This window comes from Ruditapes philippinarum, unplaced genomic scaffold, assembly GCF_026571515.1.
Source record: "Ruditapes philippinarum isolate M1 unplaced genomic scaffold, ASM2657151v2 ctg1730_1_1_1_1, whole genome shotgun sequence".
NCBI classification, from domain to species: Eukaryota; Metazoa; Mollusca; class Bivalvia; order Venerida; family Veneridae; genus Ruditapes; species Ruditapes philippinarum.
The window spans coordinates 61,470-84,864 of NW_026852013.1; the positions used below are offsets into that span (position 1 = coordinate 61,470).

Consider the following 23,395-nt stretch of genomic DNA (forward strand, 5'->3'; position numbering starts at 1 on the left):
TTTACATCAATATATTTAAGAAATCATAGGCCGTAACTCTTTTATGTCTGATCAACAGTGCTGTTTTTACTTTTTACCTTAGTTGCCAACAACGTTCACTTGATATATATGTATACTGACAAAGGTTAACAATAAGTTAAGATAATTAGTTTACTATTTCATTTGATCAAAGTCCAGGTATAGATCTCGGCTATTTTATCTGCAACTCTAATTAATTACGTTATTGTAAATAATCAATACTTGTGGACTCTTCTGTCTACCTCGTCTATCACCGAAAGTAACACTGTTTTCTCTTCCTGAAGCATCTTTCTTTTGAAAGGCAAACAGTACTTTTAAGGAGAAAATTTGTATTTGGAATATTCGTATCTGTAAGATTATGCTTATTGCAATTTCTTAAATATATAACAAATGCGTGTGACAAACCAGAATTATTTTTTTAAATATGTAATTATAGTGAATGCGTGTGTTTCCTCATTTGTCATATACGTTTTCCTTTAAATTTAAGACCGTTGTTTTGTGAGGGATATATAGCAAGGAAAACTATCAACAGTACAATTTTATTAATTTTGTTTTTATTTTCTAACAAACATGTTACTCTGGTAATCGGAAAGTTAGCCATTTAGGCATCTTCTTTCGTCATTATTTACCTACACACAGTCATAAAAGTCATAAGTATGAAATGTCTTATAATTAAGTTTGGTAATTTGTATTCAGAAAATGATATCTTTCATCTCGTCATCAGTTACCAATACAATATACGTGAAATAACAAATTTAAATTAAAACTAAAAGTAACTATTGATGTCATCGCTAATATCCAGGTTTAGAAACATTAATGGAACGTTTTTATGTTGTAGATAAATGCTAGAAATCCTGTCACTGCAACCATGGCACCACTCACACGAATAGCTGCAAAAGTAAAAAAAAGCATAACTGTTAGATAAAAGTTAAGATTATAACGTTATAAACAAATGAAGTTTAATGGGCGTGTAGTACATGGCACTACAGTTATAGTCTTTCTTTTTGTGGAGAGGCTTCAACTATTAGATACTGTAACAATAGAAATAAGAACCTAGAATCTATTAGACTTTATCAATTATTCAAAGAAAACTACTTTTCCGCTAAACGTAGTTCAACAAATATACTGAAACAAAAAAAGAAACTTTCTCCAAGTGTGAATGTAGATATGTTAGTACAGTTTTTCAATCCTTTTGAAACTCGTTTTTTACGTTGAATAAACATCGGGCTTTTATACGGGGATTAGCTGACCGATTTTGCAAACAAAACGAGTTTTACAAGCTACTACATGTATATACATCTAAGTGGTACCCTTGAACAACTGGCACATACTTTGCGAAAGTTTCTTTTTTGGTTCAGTATATTTATCAATTCGATGCCTACCCCTGCTTTCGTAACAATAATACTGCATATTTGAACGCAAAACTTGCTTGATTAGTACTACGACATTGCGCTTAAAATTGATATCTCTTATCCAGAATATAGCACTGTTTAGAGGTCATAAATTCAGTAATATAGAATGCCGATATATTTGCCATTTGCGCATGAAAAAATAAAAATAATACCTTTCTTAAATGTTTATTTCCATTCCGTAACGTGAGGGTTTATTTTTTACAGTTTTTTTTTTTTTTTTTTTTTTTTTTTTTTTTTTTTTTTCATTTAGAAAAAATTTCCATTAGTGTTAAGGTATAAAATAAATTACAATATTTATTTTTACTTTTTATTTATTTTTGTTTTGTATACAATACAACTCGGTCTCGTTCTGGTTCATGAAAATATCAATTGAACTTATTATTTAGTTTGAAATGGTTTCTTACATTAAATTTGCTTGCTTGAATAAGAACAAAAAAATAAATACTGTGCAACACGTAAATATATGATATTTAAAGTTTTGACGATTACAACAATGATGACATCACTGATATTGATGATGATGATGATGATGATGATGATGGTGATAAAGATGGATGACAACTTACAGTTATAGTATAATATTAAAAATGATTTCATTAATGACGAATTAATATGATAACGAAACTTTACCTGACGAGTCTCCGCCACCACCTGCACCACTCTGTGGTTTTGTTCCAGCAGGAGGAGGAGATTTTTTAGTCGTTGTAGCATTGCATCCTTTTAATATTAAGACATAATTATTATTTGAATAAATATTCATCTTTAGATGCGTGTGCGTGAGCGTGTGTGTGTATGTGTGTGTGTGCGTGCGTGCGTGCGTGTGTTGTTTTGTTTTGTTTTTGTTGTTGTTTTTTTTTTTTTGGGGGGGGGGGTTAGGATGTTTTTTTTTGTTGTTTTTATGTTAATGTTTGTTTGTTTTTTATCTTTCTTTTTGTTTTGATGTGTTTGTTTGTTTCTTTTGTTTTGATGTGTTTGTTTGTTTCAGGTTTTTTAATTTTCAGTTATTCCGATGCTGCATTTTTTCGATCATTGTAAATTTTGTTTGCACACAGATGTTTGTTCTTTTTAGAAAACTTTGATTTTAAACTCATTATTTTATACAAAAATTACAAACTATAAGAAGTAAAAGAAAGACTGCTAAATAAATTCATAAATCAAGTATTTTTTTTCTAATGCTGTGTGACATTAAAGCCAAAAAAATCCAATTTATTTCATTTATATTGTAGAATAAAGACATTAAATATATATATATATATATATATATATATATATATATATATATATATATATATATATATATATATAAACAAACCTTGGTGTACCAGTATGGCTATCAAGCAAAGACAAAAGAAAAATCTTGTTGCTGGATACTTCATCTTTCCCTGAAAATATAATTGATAATCCTTTTATTGTGTATATATTTGTAATTGATGAGTTATGTAAAAGATATTCCAATTTTCTTCGTATTAAATTTTCACTTTGAAAAAAGAAATTTTGCTCTGTTCATTTTGAAAAAAAGAACCGTCACAGTTACAACCAACCTTTCTATTGCAGTATCTGATTAGTGTGTGTCCGTCTTTTCAATTTATACCCCTTGGAAGTAGTTAATGGTTTCATGCCACAAACTTTTAACGTCTTAACAACCATATCTGAACAGATACAAAAAATGTTATCTTTTACCTAATCTCCTTTTTTTCATTTGACAAGATTTGTTGATCACATTTGGACTTAATTTAATTGAAACGATTTAAAGCAGTTCGACATATCTTTAAGTATTTTAATACTTTACATTATCTTAGTTTTATCTTTTTTTTTTATTTATTTTTTTTTTTTTTACATTTTTATTTATTTCTAAGGGGTATAAAGCTATATCTAATAAAATATTTGGGTGTTATACCATATTCACTGCCTGAATTAGAGTTTTCCAATCTAAAACTAGAATCAGGCTCATATTCAGTGACAGTACAGCAAAAAAATATGATAAACAAGATCATCAAGGAAAGGCAGCGTTCAATGAACACAGCCCCCACCCGACCCAGTAACAAGAGCCAGTGGCAAGGAGCCCAGGAGGACCCCAAAGACATGCGACATTCATATTCACTGGTCTATCATATTCACTGCCTGAATAAGATTTTCCCTATCTTAAAATAGAGTCTCTTTCATAAGCTATTAATGCGTAAGCATAAAAGTAATTGTTGCTTAAGGCCTGATTTTGAAGTACATCACCAATTAAAACTAAGCTTTACAGGCAAATCTTAATATGTGAAGGCTACTACTTCTTGAATTCGGAAACCTTAAGTCTAGATGTAAGGGATAGGACATGTTCTATTTTGAAAATATTGTCGTACAGATTTCTACAGACCTCCCACAATGACAAGTAACATATTACCAAATTATCTCCTGATAATGGGTGTAATGAATGAAATTCCAGAACAATTAGGGCTAAAAGGTAAACAGAGTAGTAAGATGGGGTAAAAATGAAGACTTTCTTTTCCAATGGTATCATTAAACAATATACAATGTGGACCTGTGACGAAGTTTGTAAAGCACTTTCTTTTTTATTAGATAACATTTATGTCAGGTTTGGTAATACAGTTCTCAAACAGATAATAGGCATTCCAATGGGAACTACTTGTGCCCCCTGATAGCTGATTTATTTCTTTACTGCTATGAGAGGAATTTTATATTAAGTCTTTCCTCTACTTCACATCAGGAAATTATACATGCATTTAACAACACTTCCCGCTACCTTGATGACATTCTTAACATGAATAATCCTTATTTCGATCAATTGGTTTCTAAAATATATTCCAGTGAACACATCTGCGGATGTTTCTAAATTCAAAATTTTACCATTTCATGTTTAAATGTTGAATTCTGCTTGGGCCGGTGCTAGGGGGCGTGGACGGTAAATTGCACTTTCCAGTACCGTCCATGAACAGGCTCAATCAAACCGAGCCTGCAACATTTTCAATTTTGTCGTGTTGGGCTTTCTTTAGGGATTCTGTATTTATCTATTTTAATTGAATAAAACTAACTCTTCAGACGTTATTACATCTTTTTTTAGATTTAAACATTTCTATCATTAACAATACTATAGTAACTAAAAACTACGATAAAAGAGATTATTTTGATTTTAATATTGTTAACTAATTCCACAGTTAGATGGGGTGTATATTTCTCAATTTATTACATTTGCTAGATGATTTTAATGAGCGCAATTTATATATTACTAACAATGTTCTTAAACAAGGTTATCGCTATCATAAATTGCGTAAATATTTTACAAAGTTTTACCATCGTAATTCAGACTTAGTTTTAGAATTTAATTGTAATTTAAAAACTCTTTTACGACTAGGTATTAATTAGCAAACCTGACTTCTATGGAGATGTGGTTTACAAACTTCGTAGGATCATGGGTCATAGTAATTTTTCTGCCGTCTTCACTAAAATTATCAAACGGTTTATTAAAAGAGGTTATGACCCAATTATTTTAAGGCATACCGCATGCTTGGCGTTCAACCCTTTTACAGTTGGACGCTACGCTTTCCTCTTTAAATTACATCTGACGGACTAAGTGGGAGACTCTATGCTGGACAGTTCTTAAAGCCCTTTGGGACTGAATTGTCTTAATGTTCGTCTTCCGTCTTGCTTCGTCGGGCCCTTGTAGGTGATTTTCTTGTTGCTCTGCCTTCCTTTAAGGCATCGAGTACTTTGGTAATAGTCATTAGGAATTACCTTTTTCTACATATTTACATATTTGTGTATGTGTTTTATTTATTTCGTCTAAAGTAACCATGACCATTGTATGAATTTCACTTGGCGGGGATTATTTTTATTTACACTTTAATGTCATTCAAGAACATTTTGGGGCTAAGAGTGAGGTTTGGCGCGCCTTAAACCGGTTTAAACTCCCCAGTGGTTTAACTACCACTGACCGTTCCAAGGCGGTACCCCTCTGTGTTCCTTCACGTGTTTTTCATGTCTGTTTTGTTACTTGTTTTGGATGTTTACATGGTTTGTGATGTCTGTCTTGTTGGATTTTTGTTGACGGTAAGTATTTTCTCAATTCCCCCCTCACCCTTTTTTACCCCCCCTCCCCCCACCTTTTCACCCTTACAGCCCTTATCCCTTTAATTCCCTTATGGGCCCGTTTTAGTTGATATTATTTCACATTACATGTCCCACTCCTTTCACCCTTATATCCGCTCTAGGTTTTTTGAGTGTGTCGGGACCGCGTCCTGTGAACGTCTCCTTTGCCTTGTTGATCTTACTCTTGTTTTTTTTCTATGCCTTTATCTGTCCTGACATGTTCTGGTATGTCATACTGCTGAACACCTATTTGAAAGGAAGTGAAAGCTGTAGCAGCAGTGTTGTCAGCAGCTACTTGTAGGTAGACAGGAAGTCTTGAATAGCCATCAATGCCACCATGAAAGATGAATCTCCATCTGAAAAAAAATCAAATGACATGCAATGATAATATTAATTCAGTTTAACTTAAATTTAATACAATGGTACTTATATCAGACAGGCATGTTAAAAAAGCTAATGTTATGAATAAAAATATATGTTACTCGGTTTGATTGACTGTTGTCTTGAGGTTAAGTCTTATATTAAATATACAGTGAAAAAGATGTATGACCTTGATAGTTATTCGCACTTCGTAACTACTACACTACTGTATACATGTACTTATCTAAAATAATACTTTGATAAGAATTAAAATGTATGGATTACAGTTTATACAAAATAACTAAGTAAACTATTGATAAAAACCTTATCAATTTATGGTTAGAGTCCACATGCCATAATGCCATTGGTGCTCACACAGAGTATGACCGTCTCCTGATCGTGTATGTCCTGCAGAGAACATTGCGAAGCATAACGCCAAGTGGATCAACTTCTCTCATTATTCTGCGAATGCGTGATTCTGTTATTCGAATGCCTACTGACATGAAATGTCCTTTTACTGACTTGTATCCAATGGAAGGAAATTGGGTCACTTTCTGCTGATCTACTGCCACCAGTTCTTCATCACTTGGAAGAGTATGACTGCCTTATTGAAAGCCCAAAGTCTTCCATTCTGTTGCTGACTGTTCTTGTATTGACTGACAGCATATCCGACATTTGCTTTAATGCAAATCCTTTTTCAATAAAATATAAAAGTGTCTCCTCAGGAATGTTATGAGAAGGTCGGCCTTTTGCAATAAATACAATAAATTTGGTTTGTTCTGACAAACAGACTCTTCTGATTCAGCACTCATAAGGATATCAAAGGCTTCATTAACTTTATCAAAACTCATATTTCCATCTACATGATAGGACAACTGAGTTAGTAATGTCCTTACTTAGTCTATTTCTTATTCTATGTTTTCAGTCCGGAAATTGCCAACATTATTAGCGACCTGGATGATTCTATCTCTTATAGCAGATTTTATATGCGAAAAGTCCGTCTGCTCATGGTTTTCCCTACAACAGAAACAAAACACAAATGTCAAAATATAAGGTTAATCAAATGAATTGTTTGTCATAGAAGATATTAATAAACATGTTTTCTACATTCTCAGCGGTGTTTGTATTGCAAATACTATTGCGTTAAGGTATAAAACTTTTTTGTTTCAAATATCATGAAGGCTATAACTTAAGAAAACTACTAAAAAGGCATCTTCAGCCAAACATGCAATATTCATTTTATTACCATTTCTTGGGACCATTTTTGTACATTTTGTTTTTATGTACTCATCACTTAATATTATGAAATCATTCGTCTTAAAGCTGCACTCTCACAGATTGACTCAACTGATTTTGGCAGCAGTTCTTTCTATTCAGTTTTAAGCTGACACTGTGAACAAGAACCTGGGCCCGTATTCATAAAGCATCTTAGTAAATAATTTCAACTTAGTGAAAAATGACATTTTTTGACAAGTTGAATTTAAAAATATCTAACAATGTGTACAAATTTAGTTTGAAAATAGGCAAGAAAATGTCCTAATTAATAAAAACACATTATAAATGTTGTGGATGGTCACAGGTATTTACTTTTATAGAGGATGAAATATTTGACTAAGAAGTTTTTTATGGTCCAAGCACTTTGAACAATTGTTCTATTTATAATTATTTTCTTGATAAAAAAATAATTCTAAAATCATTGATTTGGAAATATGCAACTTGTCATTGTCAGCTGGAAATATAATTTGACCCACAAAGTTTCAGTAATAAATACAAAAATTGGTTAAATAGTTTTGTATATATATGTTTGCCTTATTTTACGGAAGAGCATTAGTGCCAGGTGTATGTTTTTTATTAACTCGAAATTTCGAGTTACTAACTCGAAATTTCGACTTACTAACTCGAAATTTCGACTTACTAACTCGAAATTTCGAGTTACTTATCTCGAAATTTCGAGTTACTAACTCGAAATTTCGACTTACTAACTCGAAATTTCGACTTACTAACTCGAAATTTCGAGTTACTTATCTCGAAATTTCGAGTTACTAACTCGAAATTTCGAGTTACTTACTCGAAATTTCGACTTAGTAACTCGAAATTTCGACATACTAACTCGAAATTTCGACTTAGTAACTCGAAATTTCGACTTAGTAACTCGAAATTTCGACTTACATTGCACGACTTTCATTGGTTGCCGGTGAAAGCAAGGATTGAATTCAAGATACTTTCTTTCGTGTGTAGTTGTTGCACATTGACAGAGCACCTTTAACATTTATTTAACAGAACAATTTTATAGGGTCAAATTGTCCACACATACTGAACATATCCTTCGCTTTTTTGTGGAGGGGGGGGATGTAAAATCACACTTTCCACATTTCCGTGTTAACAGGGTGTTTCTTTTTCTTACGCACACATACAACCATCATATGGAGAATCAACAAACCCACCCTATTGTAAACTGTGCAATATCATGTGTTAAATAAGTTTTAAATGACGTGTATAGGCCAGTTATTCTGTCACGTTTCTTTATACTAATAATGTTTTTGTAACATTATTCATTATTTACTAATACTTTGATTCATATTGTGTTGATAAAAGTTGATAAAAGTGATACTTGTTATAATATATATGTTGGGAACAATATAAAAGCATCCGATTTTACAAGAAATATAGTCAGTCCAACAATTTTGACAAAGGCCTCAGCACGCCCTATTTTGGCCACGCCGCGATACTTTCCTCAGATGTCCCACACGTAAAGTATAGGATCGTTTTTTTTACAGGGATAATAAGAATATAACTAGTGAAAAGGTATGTTCGAACAGATGGGATACAATACAACGTCTGAAGAACGCCTGAACGTACAAATTAAAGGAAGCCTTGTATTTTTTATGTCGGGTGTGTACATGCCATTACTAAGTTTAAGTTAAATTTCAATAGTTTTTGTCCAGGCACCCATTTCTCCATCTCCATCGTTCAAAGGCACTGCCTACTATATCTTATACCATCTAAAATAACTTTGGCCATTCTTGTAATGTTAATAAGTCGAAATTTCGAGTTACTAAGTCGAAATTTCGAGATAAGTAACTCGAAATTTCGAGTTAGTAAGTCGAAATTTCGAGTTACTAAGTCGAAATTTCGGGTTAGTAAGTCGAAATTTCGAGTTAGTAAGTCGAAATTTCGAGTTAGTAAGTCGAAATTTCGAGTTAGTAAGTCGAAATTTCGAGATAAGTAAGTCGAAATTTCGAGTTAGTAAGTCGAAATTTCGAGTTAGTAACTCGAAATTTCGAGATAAGTAACTCGAAATTTCGAGTTAGTAAGTCGAAATTTCGAGTTAGTAACTCGAAATTTCGAGTTAATAAAAACATACACCTGGCACTAATGCTCTTCCGTATTATTTCCTCCATAGTGGAAATGGAAATTTAAAACAAAGGGACGTAACTTGGTAAACTGAATCCGAACCGCATTACGGACTTTACCGAGAATATAACTGTAGCGCCACCTGTTAGCATGATTTGGGTGTCACATATTATTACACCAGATGTCGCGTCGTATCATGCTTGCTGCATTCGGCTTTCGGCTATGCGTCATTCTACCTTATGACATTCGTCATTCAAGTTGAGTAAATAGACCCAAATACAAACAGTTGCAGGTTAAGTTATTGAATTAATATATACCAGATCAACAAATGAATAATAATTGATCGTTAAATAACGATATCAACATACAATTAAGCAAGACGCACACAGCAGAAAGCATAATGTGCATGTAAGAAAGCAAGCAACATGTAAAAGTCAGAATGCAAGATGTACAAGTTAGAAAGCACGATGTAACATAAGATTTTTGCGTTAATACCCTTCCATATACAGGCCGTTTCAATTTATAATGTTCCATGAATGTAAAAAAAACTTGAAGCTTCACCTAGTGACAACGAGTTTTTCTTTTCTTTTTATATCAAATATTTATATATTTTGGTAGCGGGGTAGGTAAGGGCTTGCTTTTATGGATTTCAATGATTCGTTGATATTCTTTGCTTTTTTCTTTAATGGGTGTTAAGTGTCGTGTTTGTTCATTTATGCAGTACACTTTATTGCGTAAGTGATATCTTTCATATTACACGCTACTTTTTTTTTTTTTTTTTTTTTTTTTTTTTATTTGGCTTTTTTTTCGACGAAGTCCGTCTGAGATCGTTTTGTCTTTCTGTAAAATTTACAGGGAAGAACTGAATATTAGAAGGATTTCCATTGTCATTTTAAAATTTCAAACTTAAATCCGGGGAATCTCATTGACCAATCTAAAATTAGTATAATTATCCCATGGATCTTTCTGAAACGTTTACACGTCTAAATTATAAAAAAAAAAATCCGAAGGAGAATCTAAAACACACTTTCTAGATATTTTCGGAAATTTGAGATCTATGAATTTCCTCCCAATAAATATTTTACACTGCTTTGAAATTTTATTTAATTCCATAGTGAATATTTTATTCAACATAAGAATTAACCGAGTAATAAATGACGTTCTAATAACATCCACGATCACGAAAGACACCATGCAAGTAAAATCAGTTTAACCTCGTCCGAGTCAAAGGCGCTAGTGGTATAGTCAGTTGTGATAGAAAAATATATATTGCATTGATTCCATGTGAAAATCGGACGAGATTACCGCCCGGTGGAAAATTTTGACAACGAGAACGGACATACTCATAATTTTCGCACTCGGATGTTGCACACCTTGTCTATAATGATATAACAGTAAAAAAAATTTTTTAATATACTATTATTTTATTGCATAAATAACAAGGTCAAACATATTTTAGGTCAAATCAATGCCCCTAGCACTTTGGTTTGAGTATCTTTTAAAAGATTCTTCTTGTTTCCTATAACATTTTCATGTGTTATAAAATAAGAGACAAATATAAGGATTCTTTAGTTGATATAGTGGTTGTTTTGTTAGTCTTAGCGCAACGGATACTGTCTAGACAGGAATTATCTCCTGCATTGAATTAAATGTATACAAGAAGCATGATGTATCAAAATAATAACAGTCTTGTCTGCTGGATTATAGATCAACTCCTATTTTAATCAGTTGTCATAGAAATGCCAATATCTCCACGATGTGCATTCAAAAGTTTTTTCTTTTATCAATTAGATATTCAGTTGAATTCCTTATATGGCATCAATTTGATATCGCAGAAATACTTTAATATGAGCTTCAGTTAAAAGTATATTTGATGTGTGAAAAAGAAAACTTGAGTATTAATGCTTGCTTTATACTCGTACAGTATATTTTGATTTTTAAATTGTAAAAGGTGCATGTGAAGTGCTTAAGATACTCATACATGAACCATAAATAACAATTTAACTCATTCCCTTTTATTCCTTTATTGTGTACTATTACAACTATGAAGACAATTATATCGATCTATTTACTCTATGTACTAGTTATGAATCGGAAGGAACGGTTTGTTTATATATATTCTTCGTATATTTCCTCTCCGAATATCCGCGTATTGTCACCAAAGACAAAAGCTGTTTCAAGTCATCGGGTGGTTCTGTCAAATAAATTCAATTATATGATCATGGTATTGGAATGATAGCATCATCCAAACAAACTGACAATTATTGGCATTATTGATTGAACCATGAATAAGAAAAACAAGCTTTCTTCTACTGTATGTGCAAAGGATTTGTGTTTATTCTTTTTGCTGGAAAAGACGTAAACTTATAAAATATGTAATAGTGGGAGAAGTTAAGTTTTACTATTTCTAGTCAATAATAATGATATAGTTTATATACCAACTATTGATTTCTGCAAACCATTGGCTTAATACAACTGCCATTTTACAGTTATTATAAAAATTTTGATCGAACCATGTTGTCGGCATATTTTTAAATCAAATATGACGAAACCCCTCCCTTGATAACGGAATCTTTTAATTAAGTTAAACGCTACCTTCTAACTCAGTGTAAATTCACAACAGGAACCAAAGTGGTTTTGAACACGTAACTCAACATTTATTGATTAATTGATTACCACGTTGTCGTTGTTAAACACTTGATTACAATACAGAAAATACATGTAAGCTTCATAAAATTTACTTCGATTAGATGTTACGATAATTTAAAATGCGGGATAGCATCTACAGTAGATGCCTAGTGTTTGTAGATAGTTCTATATTTTATTGAATATTGCATGCAGGTTTGTAAGAAAACTTCAAAAGAAGAAATTATTGTCCTTATCAAAAATCCATTTAACTTTAAGTTATCTAAAAAAGGGATTATACCATAAAACGCAAATTCCACGAAACAAAATGCACGATTTAAACGATAATGTGAAAAAAAGATTGATTTTAACGTGGTTTCTTTAGAAAACAAGGGTCCACTTAAAAAATGTTGTGTAAAGATCGAAATAACTAATGTAAATCTTGAACAGTTTCAGTCAAACCGAGTCTGTAATATCTTCTACAATTTTGTTTTGTGTTTTTGGGCGTTCTTTAGTTCTATTTTACTAATATGCGGGTTTAATTTATTAATATCCTGTATATTTTCCAACAACTAATCGAATGTTAAAGCAATATTTTTTATTGAAGATTATTGGCTTACTTACTGTTACAACGTGTACTTGATAAATATATACATGTATGAACAAACGTTAACAACAATGATGATAGACAATCATTTTGCTACTTCGTTTGAAAAAAAAGTAAAGAGCTAGAGCCCGGCTAATTTGATCTTCTACTTCAATTGATAAGGCATTGTAAAATCAATACTGATGAATCTTTACATCTACCACATCTATCTCTGAGAGTTCTTTCTGAAAACGAATTTCCTATTGAAAGGCAAACATAATTTTGTCTTTGTGTGTTAGTGATTTTTAGCGAAGCCTTATATTATCTTTATTTGTAATAACCTTTTTTTAAAAGTGAATTTAATACAAAACGAAAAATGAATCACCTCGATACCTCCTCTCTTTTTATTTAGATTAGTAAAGCAGACGATTCCCCGAAACGAACGTCACTGACGCCCCGAGATGCAGTTTTGAAGAGAACTTTAAAGTGATATGATGCACGTTTCCAAGACGAAATTACTGAAATACTTAGTTTGAAACTACACATTATTGTTTTTCAAACAGGAAATAAAAGCTGGAGCCTCTTTAAAGTTAAGTGGAGGAGAAATAATCTGTGGCGCAGAGTACCGTAATTTTAAGTCCAAAAGACTTGACAGAGGCTTGACAGAGATGTGTATTCTTGAAGTGATTATTGGTAACAAGTATTTTAATTTATACATTAAAGAGTAAAGTAAAACTGTAGGATGGTGAGAAAACTTTACCGACATTTTAAGACAAAAAATATATTACTGAGATTGAATATATATTATATACATTGCAATGTTTTCTTGAACATATTATGGGACTGTCTAGACAACCTTTTCATTTCTATTAGAATGAATAAGGTGTGAATTCAAATTAACGTTACGGAAATTCATATTTGTTTAAGTTTTCCGAGACAGTAGAGCCAAAAAAAAGTGAATAAAATTGTTTCAAATTGTTCACTTGGGAGAATTTAAAAATTCGAAATACTATATAGACCAATAAAAAAAAAATTTTAACAATAATTGTATAATAAAATGCAAATTGAAATGCGTTGCTTTCAAAACAAAATCTCTTTTAGTAAATAATTGCAAATCAATGTAAATGTAACAAATATTTTACATTACATTGCAAAACATAAGACTTATTTATCAGAATTTAAAATCAATATGTTAGAATTAAAAATAAATTGAAATATATTGTTCAATATGAACCGGATATCGGATGATTTCATTATGGTTCGGAGATAAAGTCAAAGAGCGGATTCTCCCAACTGTGCCCATGTTCAAGTATGGTCGGCTGGACACTTGTTTTGATGCCAACCTCACGTAGGTTGCTTTGTCACGGGCGTTAAAATCTTTTTATGTAACTGCGTATCTGTTGGGTAGCGAAGGAGGGGGATATGCTCCCTCGTCAGCTTGAATGAATGCCATTGTATTAAAAAAACGAACGATACTAACTTGACCGATGCCCAGGGGAATATGGGAGTTTGAGAGAGATGATTTATCATATATTTAATTGATTCTTCGCTATTATTCTGAAGGATGTTAAATGACAATGTTTTATGGGTCTATATTTACGGATGTTTGATTTCGTACTTGATTGCGTTAGTGACTTTTTTAAGATCTATTAATAAAATAACTGCATGTTTTTGTTTTGTTTTTGTTTTGTTTTTGTGATTTTTTTATTCATTTAGCTTTCAACGGATGCTGTCTGGACACGAATCCAGCATGACATTGCATAAAATGTATCCTAGCACCATATAGAAGTACAAAAATTATAACATGTCTGCTGAATTATAGATCATCTTTTTTTCATTAGTTGTCATTAGAAATGTAAGTTTTAACAAGATGTACCTTCAGAAATACTTTCTTCATCATTCAGATGATAACATTGATTTCCTTATATGGCGTCAATTTGATATGGCAGAAATTATTTAATATTTGAGCCGTGTCGTGACAAAACCAACATATTGGGTTTGCGACCAGCATGGATCCAGACCAGCCGTATGATCAGGATCCATACTGTTCGCTTATCAACTCTATTACAAGTGGAGAAACTGACAGCGAACGCATGGATCCCTGATTCATGGTGGGGGCGGAAACAACTTTTTTGGGCTGCGCAATGCGCAGGCTGGTCTGGATTTCCATGCTGGTCGCAAACCCATTATGTTGGTTTTGTCGTGACGCGACTCAAATATAAAATACATTAAAGATATCTTTCTAATTAGTCATACATGAGGATTACATGATATATAAGCTCTTTTTTATAAAGTACAATTTTTTTTAAAAAATTTTAAAAATAATATTTATATTAAAAGTTGCAAGAAGTATGCTATATATACCACATGCTCCAAACATTGAACTTATGCTTTTATTACATTTTGTTTTTGAGAAGCATTGCACGACATAAAATTGCCTGCAACACAGTTTTTCTTTTGGGAATTCTGTTTTACTATATATATATATATTTTTTTTTTTGTAAAACTGTGAAAAATCATGCACGTTTACAGTCAGCATTATTTTGTTTACCATAATCTGTCCGCTCTTTGTTTTGCAGTGTACAATAGCGTATTGTTGGACGCAAGGTAGTGAAAATAACTTTGAACTCCCACCAAATTACTAGTACTTAACGCTATACATTGTATTTTGATTCGTAACATTGTCTGCATTCGTCCGTATTTTACACCATTTCAAAATCTTGTAAGAGTAATTTCCCTTATTTTTTTATCTTGGGCGGTCTACGCAAATTTATAATTTTTGGCAGTCACCTCCGCGAATTCAAAATAGCGCGAATATTTGTATAGACCCCCAAATTGGACCTTTCCGCGAAAATTTGCTTCCGCGAATTCAATTACACATACAGTATTCCTTCGCCAAATATCCGCGTATTGTCTTCCGAGATAAAAGCTGTCCTAATTCACCGGGTTGTTCCGCCAAAATAATTAGTTATGTGTTTTATTTGCGAATGATAATATCCAGAAAGATGGTGACAGTTATCTCGGTGGCAATTACGCTCTGGTATTGCGCGAGAAGAATTGAACGCATAAATAAGACATACAAAATTGCAATTAATATAAGTGCAAATGATTTGTGCTTAAATTTAAGCATTGTGATAAAGGGAGCAGTTTTTTTTCTGGTACTTCGTAGGGATCATTGATTCAAGCACATTTGTGTTGAACATGAAAAACCGCCACAAGGAGGCATTAGAGATGTTGCACTTTTATACATTCTGGCTAATTTCTTACATATAGATCTGATGACGATCGTATATGTTTCGCCTTCTTTAAAATTTAATTTCCCGAGAGAGCTATTTTAGCAATGCAATCAAACCTGTTTTTTACAGATAGACATTAGTATCAAAATACCGTAATCCGTGGAACTTTCATAACAAATTGTGATTTTAGTTAGCAAAAAAATGTTTGAAGTTATTTTTAACAAAATAAAATTAAAATGATATAATCAATTTTAATAGGCAGAATTGTTTTGCTAGTCTACTTGCCGGCTATATGGAAAACGTCATGTCTGTTCTCGAAATCGTGAAAATTTACGTATTCAGTATTGGTTTTCCAAGACCGCATCGCTTTCAGGATAATGAAAGCTCGCCAACGTTTGGTTGTTGAAAGACCACGAGATGTGACTGTCTGTGAGTTGATGTTAAATCCCAATGTATAGCGTAATTTATTTAGTAGCTAATTTTAATTAGATTGCACTTTTATATATTATCCCCCATGAACAGAATATAAGAATCTTACACCGGCTGCCGGTACAGACCGGAATATCTAGCTCGAGGGAACTGATAACAGCGGTAACGAGGCTCTGTTGAATTTCCGCTAAACAGTTACCCGAGAGCTAAATATTTCCGTCTGCACCGACAGTCAGTGTTTGATTCTTTTTCATGCATATTGCATGTCAATTATTTTCGGAACAGAAATTATGAAAACTGATATTCTCATTACGCACTTTTTTCTTATAGTAGCGTATGAGCATACAACTTCATTCATAAGGAAAAATGTCGTCATCATAAGAACGCAATTCATTCATAAAAGGCCCGCGTCAATGACGTCATTTAACACACGCGACTTGTCTTACATGGGGGTGTAAGACAGAGTTTTCTTACACCGGTGAAAACGGTAGATAATCCTGTCTGATATGCAAGAATATATCAAACAGAATCTGTAATTTTCATACAATATATTTAGTGTTGTTTCCATTGCCTTGAGATCAAAAGATCACTTTCTTCCAGAATATTACAAACATTAAATACTTCTTTCTATCGAGAAGATACAAAAATAAAATCTTAATATAGCAATTATAATGTGTTTAATCGAACCATATTGCCGTGTATAGAAAACAATATGATCATATTCCATCAACATTTAATACAACTGATATCAACATTTTGTTAATTCAATACAAACGATATATCCCTATTAAACAAATATTGCCTGCCGGAAAGGTAATATTGTTTAAGGAACATTTTACTCTTGTTGGATAGCATTTAACTTCTTCATTAATTAATAACGGGAAGTGCTTTAAGTGCTTTTAGCAACTTAATACTAAATATTCGCTATAGTAATAAAAACAAATAAGCATGCCCAATGCGTCATGCAATATTTAAAACAGTTAAAAATGGTATTATTTGAGATAACAAAGAGAATTCATTATTACTTTGTTTGTTGCTTTGTCTCGCCTTTTAAATTTTTAAAGTGATGATCCTGGTTAACAATATGAAAAAACGTTATATTCATTTAAAAAATATATATATCCTTTTATTGTATTTACAAATATATGACATACATGAACTTAACAACATCTTCAAAAAAGAAACAATTTACGTAAATCGTCGATGAAACCGGATTTTTATTTGTACTTTTTTCTCCTTACATGATCCGTTGCATCGTTAGGGATCGTTATTTGCAAAGGTCAATCGTACAATGTAAGAAACACTTAAGTTCGGTTATCAATTAAATGGACAAATTTCAAAACAAAGGATACCCAAGTCCGTGGCACGCTAGCAAAATATTTATATCCAATTGCAACATTTTATAGCTTTATTTAAAACATACTTAAGTGATAATATGAATTAAAATTGTATTATCTTTAACTTATTGAACCTTCAATACTTAATAGGCTTAAGCCAACCCGCTAAGATAAGTAGGTAAAAGTGAAGGTCCATGGACTATAATTATTTCGTGCATAAGCCTTAATATGAATTGTTTATGAAATAATTTGAACTTCATCTCTGATTCTTATGGAGTAGTTGGCAGTAATTTGGGAAACTGTGGTAAGTAATTCACTTAATTCCCATGGCTATATATTTAACTTAAGTACTATTAAAACGTTGGTATTTTCTCTAAATATCGCTTGATTTTTGCCTAAATAATCTTGAAAGGACAGATCACTCAAAGAAATAAACACAAAAACAAACAGTTGAAAAAATTATAATTGATTTATATGAGTTTGTCAGTGAGAGGTTATAGATAGTTCAACATTTCTCACATCCCCTAACACCGGCTTAACTATCACTACTCAACAGTTTGCAAGAAAACTATAACAATACTTAAAAGTTACTCTAACAAGTATCAAGTAACTGTGACGAATCATGCTTTAAAATCTTGTTGTGATTCAATGCTATGGCACTAACACGTGACTGGTTTAATGTCATCAAAACTTTGTAGAAAAAAAAAATTCTTTTTACACAGCTGCGTTATAAGTGAACTACATTCAGGTCAATCATTGGCTGCTTCAAAGATCATGATGAATTTTATTTTTAATCATTATATCTAAGAAACATGAAGTATATTTAAAAGATATTCAGACGAGGTAAACTGCTTCGACTTACTTTTTTCTACATGAAACTCTTGCTTCCGTTTGTGTACATGTAATTTACATTTAAATAATCATGTACACATTAATATAATTACAATCAAGGCTTTATTAATATGCGAATTTTTATCAAATTGAACGCTGATAATAATCTACTGAGTGTACCAGTAATCTTCCGGTATACTTCTTTCATTTGGTGTCGATGTGTTTCTGGGGTCGTGAGCAAACATCATTGGTAGTCTTATAGTCTCGTCATTTGCAAAGACACAATTATAGGATGTCATTTAAAATTTGACTAATTCTTATGTTGAATTAGCTATTTGAAACGAGTTAAATGTATATTTTAAAGTAGTGTTAAATGTTCATTGGGAGGAAGTTTTCAAATACCTGATGCAATGTACTAGAAAGTTTGTTTGCGATACATGTATTCCTTTATATTTTTTTTTTAATTTGGACGTGTATACGATTAAGAAAGATCCTTTTACTATTATATTACTCTTAGAATGGCCAATGAGATTCCCTGATTTCAGCTTTTTGTTTTAAAATAACCAAAGTAAATTTTACTAATACCGTTCGAGAACTTATTTCTGCGGGCTTAATATACTATGATTCCGAAGGTCGTTTTTGCAGCAAGGAATATACTCAACAATATAATTTTTCAACTATCTTTATTTTTAAGCAGATATAAAACTCGGGTAATCGGAAGTCAACTGGCTGGCAGTTAATTTCGTCATTGTTTACCAAAATGAATATGTGCCACTGATAGCAGTAAAGTATATTAAACGTCTAATAAATGAAATGGTAATTGTTATTCGAAAATGAACTTCCTCATTTCGTCATCAGAAACCAACCTTATCACTTGCAATGTAACAAACTATATTTATAACACAATCATAAATTCAGAAAACACTTTGGTGTCACTAGACTAAGATTTTTAGTTAAATGTTTTCATGTTGTAGAGGAAAGCACAAAATCCTGTCAATGCAACCATGACACCACTCACTCGAACAGCTGAAATAGAAAAGTATAGTATATAAATGTAAGGATATGAGATGTATTAATGTTTTTAGTTTTTAGTTTTGTGTCTATGCCGTGGTAATCACCGTGTATGGATTTTTCCAGGTTGAAGCAGCAATAGATATAGCCTCGCCTATTCTATTCAATGCTAGGTCTCACAAACAGTATAAGCCTTGACTATTTTATTTAATGCTAGGTCACAAACAGTATAACTAAAAATCCAGTGTGTTTATTTGCCTTTACAATATTAACCAATGTTTTAGGGCAGCAACTGGATTGCTAGTCAGTCAATTTTCATAAAACCTTAAACATCTCAAAGGTCCATTGGTAAGTCTGACGAAATCACGCAAAAAAAGCATTCTTGCTTAAAACTGTGCACGTACATCAACGGATAAGAAAACATGCATTAACGGATGAAGTCACGAGAGCACGCTCTGTTGTTGCATGTATTTTTATATTTTCATTTCTCTATCTGGGCGTAATGTAAAAAAGCTGACTACAAAGTCGGCCCTATTAGTTTCATTATCATAACCCCTCTTTCATTTGTCATCGCACGAGCACGTAGAAAGTATGACAAAATGGTTTCTGTATTTGCGAAATTTGCGGAATTACCAAATATGATGTATACTTTATGAAAGAATAGCGCTAAAATTAATGTTCCCTTTTACGGTCATAAAGTATAGGTAATTACTGAGTATTTATGAAATATCTTGTTACGAATTCCACATGATTGGTGACCAGGTCTTTCCGAAAGAGAATGGTCAATGAACGAGGCCTATATCTAACTTTCATACCGCCACATTATCTTAAAAAATGACTGACGATCACGGCTAACATGACATTTTATCCAAAGTACTTGATAAAATAGATAAAGAATGTTTTAATACAGCGCACACACAGGCTTTTTGAATAACAAACATCTTGCATTTAATCTGTTTTCACTTTGACAGTATAAATTAGAACTTGAGCATATGCAATACGTTAACATGCAGTTCTTTATATATACTGTCACTCAAGGCAGGTTTTTTATTCTTTACATAAATATTAAATTGCTTCGATTTTGTTATGTATTTTATTCTTTATATTAAATAAAAAACTAATCAAGAAAGAGCTTAAGAGCTTTACGGGATAAATCAGCTTAGACGTTATGTCGGTTAAGTTTTGGTTGTTTTGAAAGTCAGGACAAAGAGAGAGACGTTGTGGTGTAAAATCAAATAGACGTCATTTCTATCACAAATGCGTTTTCATAGGAGTGAGACTAAAAAAGGACTGGAGCAACACACTAAATACCGTATTCCGGTATATACTGGACAAGGCACTTGAATAATCAAATAAGTGGAATGGATAGATGGATTTAAATAATGTTGAAAATAATTATATTGATGATGAATTATTATAATTTCTTTTACCTGACGAACCTCCACCTCCACCACCCCCGCCTGTGCCCGTTCCCGTACCAGTCCCAGTCCCTGTCCCTCCAGATCCACTTCCACTTCCTGTACCACCAGAACCTGGACCAGGAGGAGCAGCCGATGCTGTTTTGCCTTTTTAAAAGAAACAAAATTAGATGTTTAATAATATTCTGATTCTCATATAATTGATATTTATTCTCATTCTCCTGTTTATCTCAAAGTAAATTACATTGCGACAGAGTTCAAAATGATTTTCCTGTTTGATATTTTGTGTTAATTTGTTTTGAGCTTGTTCTTTTTGTTTAAATTATTTTTTATAATTATGGAGTTTGATAGACTATTGCTTGTGGTTTCTTTAGACACTTAATATTTCACTAAGACATTACAACTAAAACAAGTATACTGAATAAACTTCTTTTCTAATGAATCGATTTACATGTATTGAACATCTAATATTAAATAACCAAAAATCAATTTTAAAAAGCAAACCTTGCTGAATTAAACTTGCTACCAAGCAAAGGCAAATCAAAACACTTGTTTGAAGCTTCATTTTTTCCCCTGAAAAAACAATATATCTTTAATTATTCCACTCTCCTTTTTATTTCATTCGAGGTAAGTAACAATTCGAGTTCGAATTGTTCAATTCAAAGTTTACCTTAATTTAAAAAAGAGCTATGTCAAAAAAATGTGTTTCATAGTATTGTATTAAACTAATATTATCCTTTTTTTCTAATGTGAAAAAATAAAAAGGAGCATGCACATTCGGCATTTACCTTTTCAATATCAAATCTGACTAGGGCATGCCCTGCTTTTCATTTTATACCCCTTGATAGTAGCTAATGGTTTCAATCCTCAAAACATTGAAAGTCTTGACAGCCCTATTTGAAACATATTTGATACTGAAAAATGTACCTTGTCACTTATCTATATCCATTCAATTCTTAATATATGCCATTCTTTTATTGAAATTGAAGAACTTTAAGTAATCTAAACCAATATGTGGCGTTGGTCTACAATTTATTTTCTTTTAACTTGGACATTTGCTATTGATTTTCTATCATTCTTTCTTTTGTTCTCCAAACATGTCACTTTAGAGTAAAATAAGTAATGAATCTGAAGTCATTGTATGCACCTTTGTTCATTTCAGGAATTAAACTTTTCACGGCACTGTGAGCTGAAGTGTTTTGTTATTTTGGTTCTAATTATGCTGTTGTTTTTGCGCAATGTAAGATAAGTTTAAGTTTATGACTATTTTGAAATTGAATACAATTACACGATATTCCCTAACATTATTGTCAGTTTTAGCCGAAGGCCATCTGTTCCGCTAAAATAAACAGTAAAGAAATTAATATAGGCAGAATTTTCATTGGTCATTTTAATACTAATAGCCTGTTCGATTTATACTTTGAAAGAGCTTCGGTTATAGTTTCTGCTAAATGTTTTATTAGCAATTCCTATTCAAATAAAATTCCATTTTGAATAAAATCAAATAATGTAAGTCATTTTGTTTAAATCTAAGATGACAATTAATGGGGAAAAGCCTTGCGGGTAAAAATCAAATGAAATTAAACTATTGAGGACGAATAAAATATTCTGTTTGCGGTTTGCATACTTGGTTTGACTTCGGCCAGGTATCTTTTATAAAGACACTTCTTGTTTAATATACCACATATGTCGATGTAAAGATTACTATCGTTATTATTAAATATAAATGAATAAATATTTTACAAGAGTTATTTAACTTTAAGTATTTTTTACCATAATATTAAAAGCAAAGGTGAAAATCAGTTGCCGCGAGATTAATGGTGACTATATTTTTCAAAAAACGGCCGATAAATGATCTATGTCTGGCCTATTCAATATGCTTTTGAGTAAATGTAGGTAACTGTTATATTGCAGGAAAAAGTTCACGGAACTTAATGCATGCGCTTTTTTGAAAGCATAACTCCTAACTCTATGAAAACAATAGAAATATCTTAGTCATGGACTGTGGATTTTGCATGAACAAAAGCATACAATTCATTTTAAATGTTACATAGCTTTTTCTTGTTTTCTTTTTTATTGTGTTTTTCTTTTTATCAACAATATGTGATTGAGTTGATTGGTCCTTGTGTAATGGAACCGAGCGATGCATCAGTAGGTACTTACCGAAAAAGAGTTACATTCTTATAAATTGGTCAGTTTGTTTTGGATACTTTGGGATTTCAGTATTAAATAGACTACTTAAAATACCAAAAGGATAGATGTCACTTTTCGCTTAAGCATGATAAACTGTCAAACATTTTTAAGTTTCATCTTGTCTTTTTTAATGCCCCTTAACAAGTGTTGTTTATTTGATTCATTTACTTACTAAAGTATTGTGATTGTTTAAGAGGTATAGGTTGAACATTTTACACTAATGTCCCACATTGATAAGACTGATATGCTAGAGGCTGTGTGAGTAATGGGGTTGTTTCCTCTGACCTTTGATCTTTTATTATATTTTAGGCCACTGTTCATTGTTCTTTCGTTTCTCAGACCCGACGACACTTTGTTTTTTGAAAATAAAAAAAAAGAAACTTGGAGAGTAAATATTTATTTTAAGATTTTGAATTCCAAAGTCCAATCAAGATGTGGTGTTTAATGCAGAGCTTTCGCAATTACATTTTAAAACTTTCTTAACTTCGTTGAG

The 23,395-nt window shown here is 31.9% G+C and overlaps 1 protein-coding gene across 2 annotated transcripts; it reads right to left on the reverse strand.

Annotated features, from left to right (window-relative positions):
* Positions 1-545: 545 nt before the first annotated feature.
* On the reverse strand, positions 546-21,458 carry LOC132746642 (uncharacterized). Of its 2 annotated transcripts, none has more exons than XM_060735875.1 (4): positions 21,380-21,458; positions 21,214-21,282; positions 20,722-20,856; positions 546-908 (listed from the first exon to the last, which is right to left on the reverse strand). In XM_060735875.1, exons 2-4 carry the CDS (start codon positions 21,272-21,274, stop codon positions 832-834), a joined length of 273 nt encoding a protein of 90 aa, XP_060591858.1. In that variant the 5' UTR covers positions 21,275-21,282; positions 21,380-21,458; the 3' UTR covers positions 546-831. The 2 variants fall into 2 exon arrangements, with proteins under 2 accessions (XP_060591858.1, XP_060591850.1); XM_060735867.1 differs by lacking the exon at positions 546-908 and adding an exon at positions 18,947-19,306 and having other exon boundaries at positions 21,380-21,398.
* Positions 21,459-23,395: the final 1,937 nt, after the last annotated feature.

Excerpts from the sequence above, each read along its gene's own strand:
- LOC132746642 (XM_060735875.1), bottom strand. The coding sequence starts at position 21,274 with ATGAAGCTTCAAACAAGTGTTTTGATTTGCCTTTGCTTGGTAGCAAGT. Across the intron at positions 20,857-21,213 it reads AGCAAGTTTAATTCAGCAAG|GCAAAACAGCATCGGCTGCT; the intron begins GTTTGCTTTTTA and ends TCTTTTAAAAAG. Across the intron at positions 909-20,721 it reads TGGAGGTGGAGGTTCGTCAG|CTATTCGTGTGAGTGGTGCC; the intron begins GTAAAAGAAATT and ends TTACTTTTGCAG.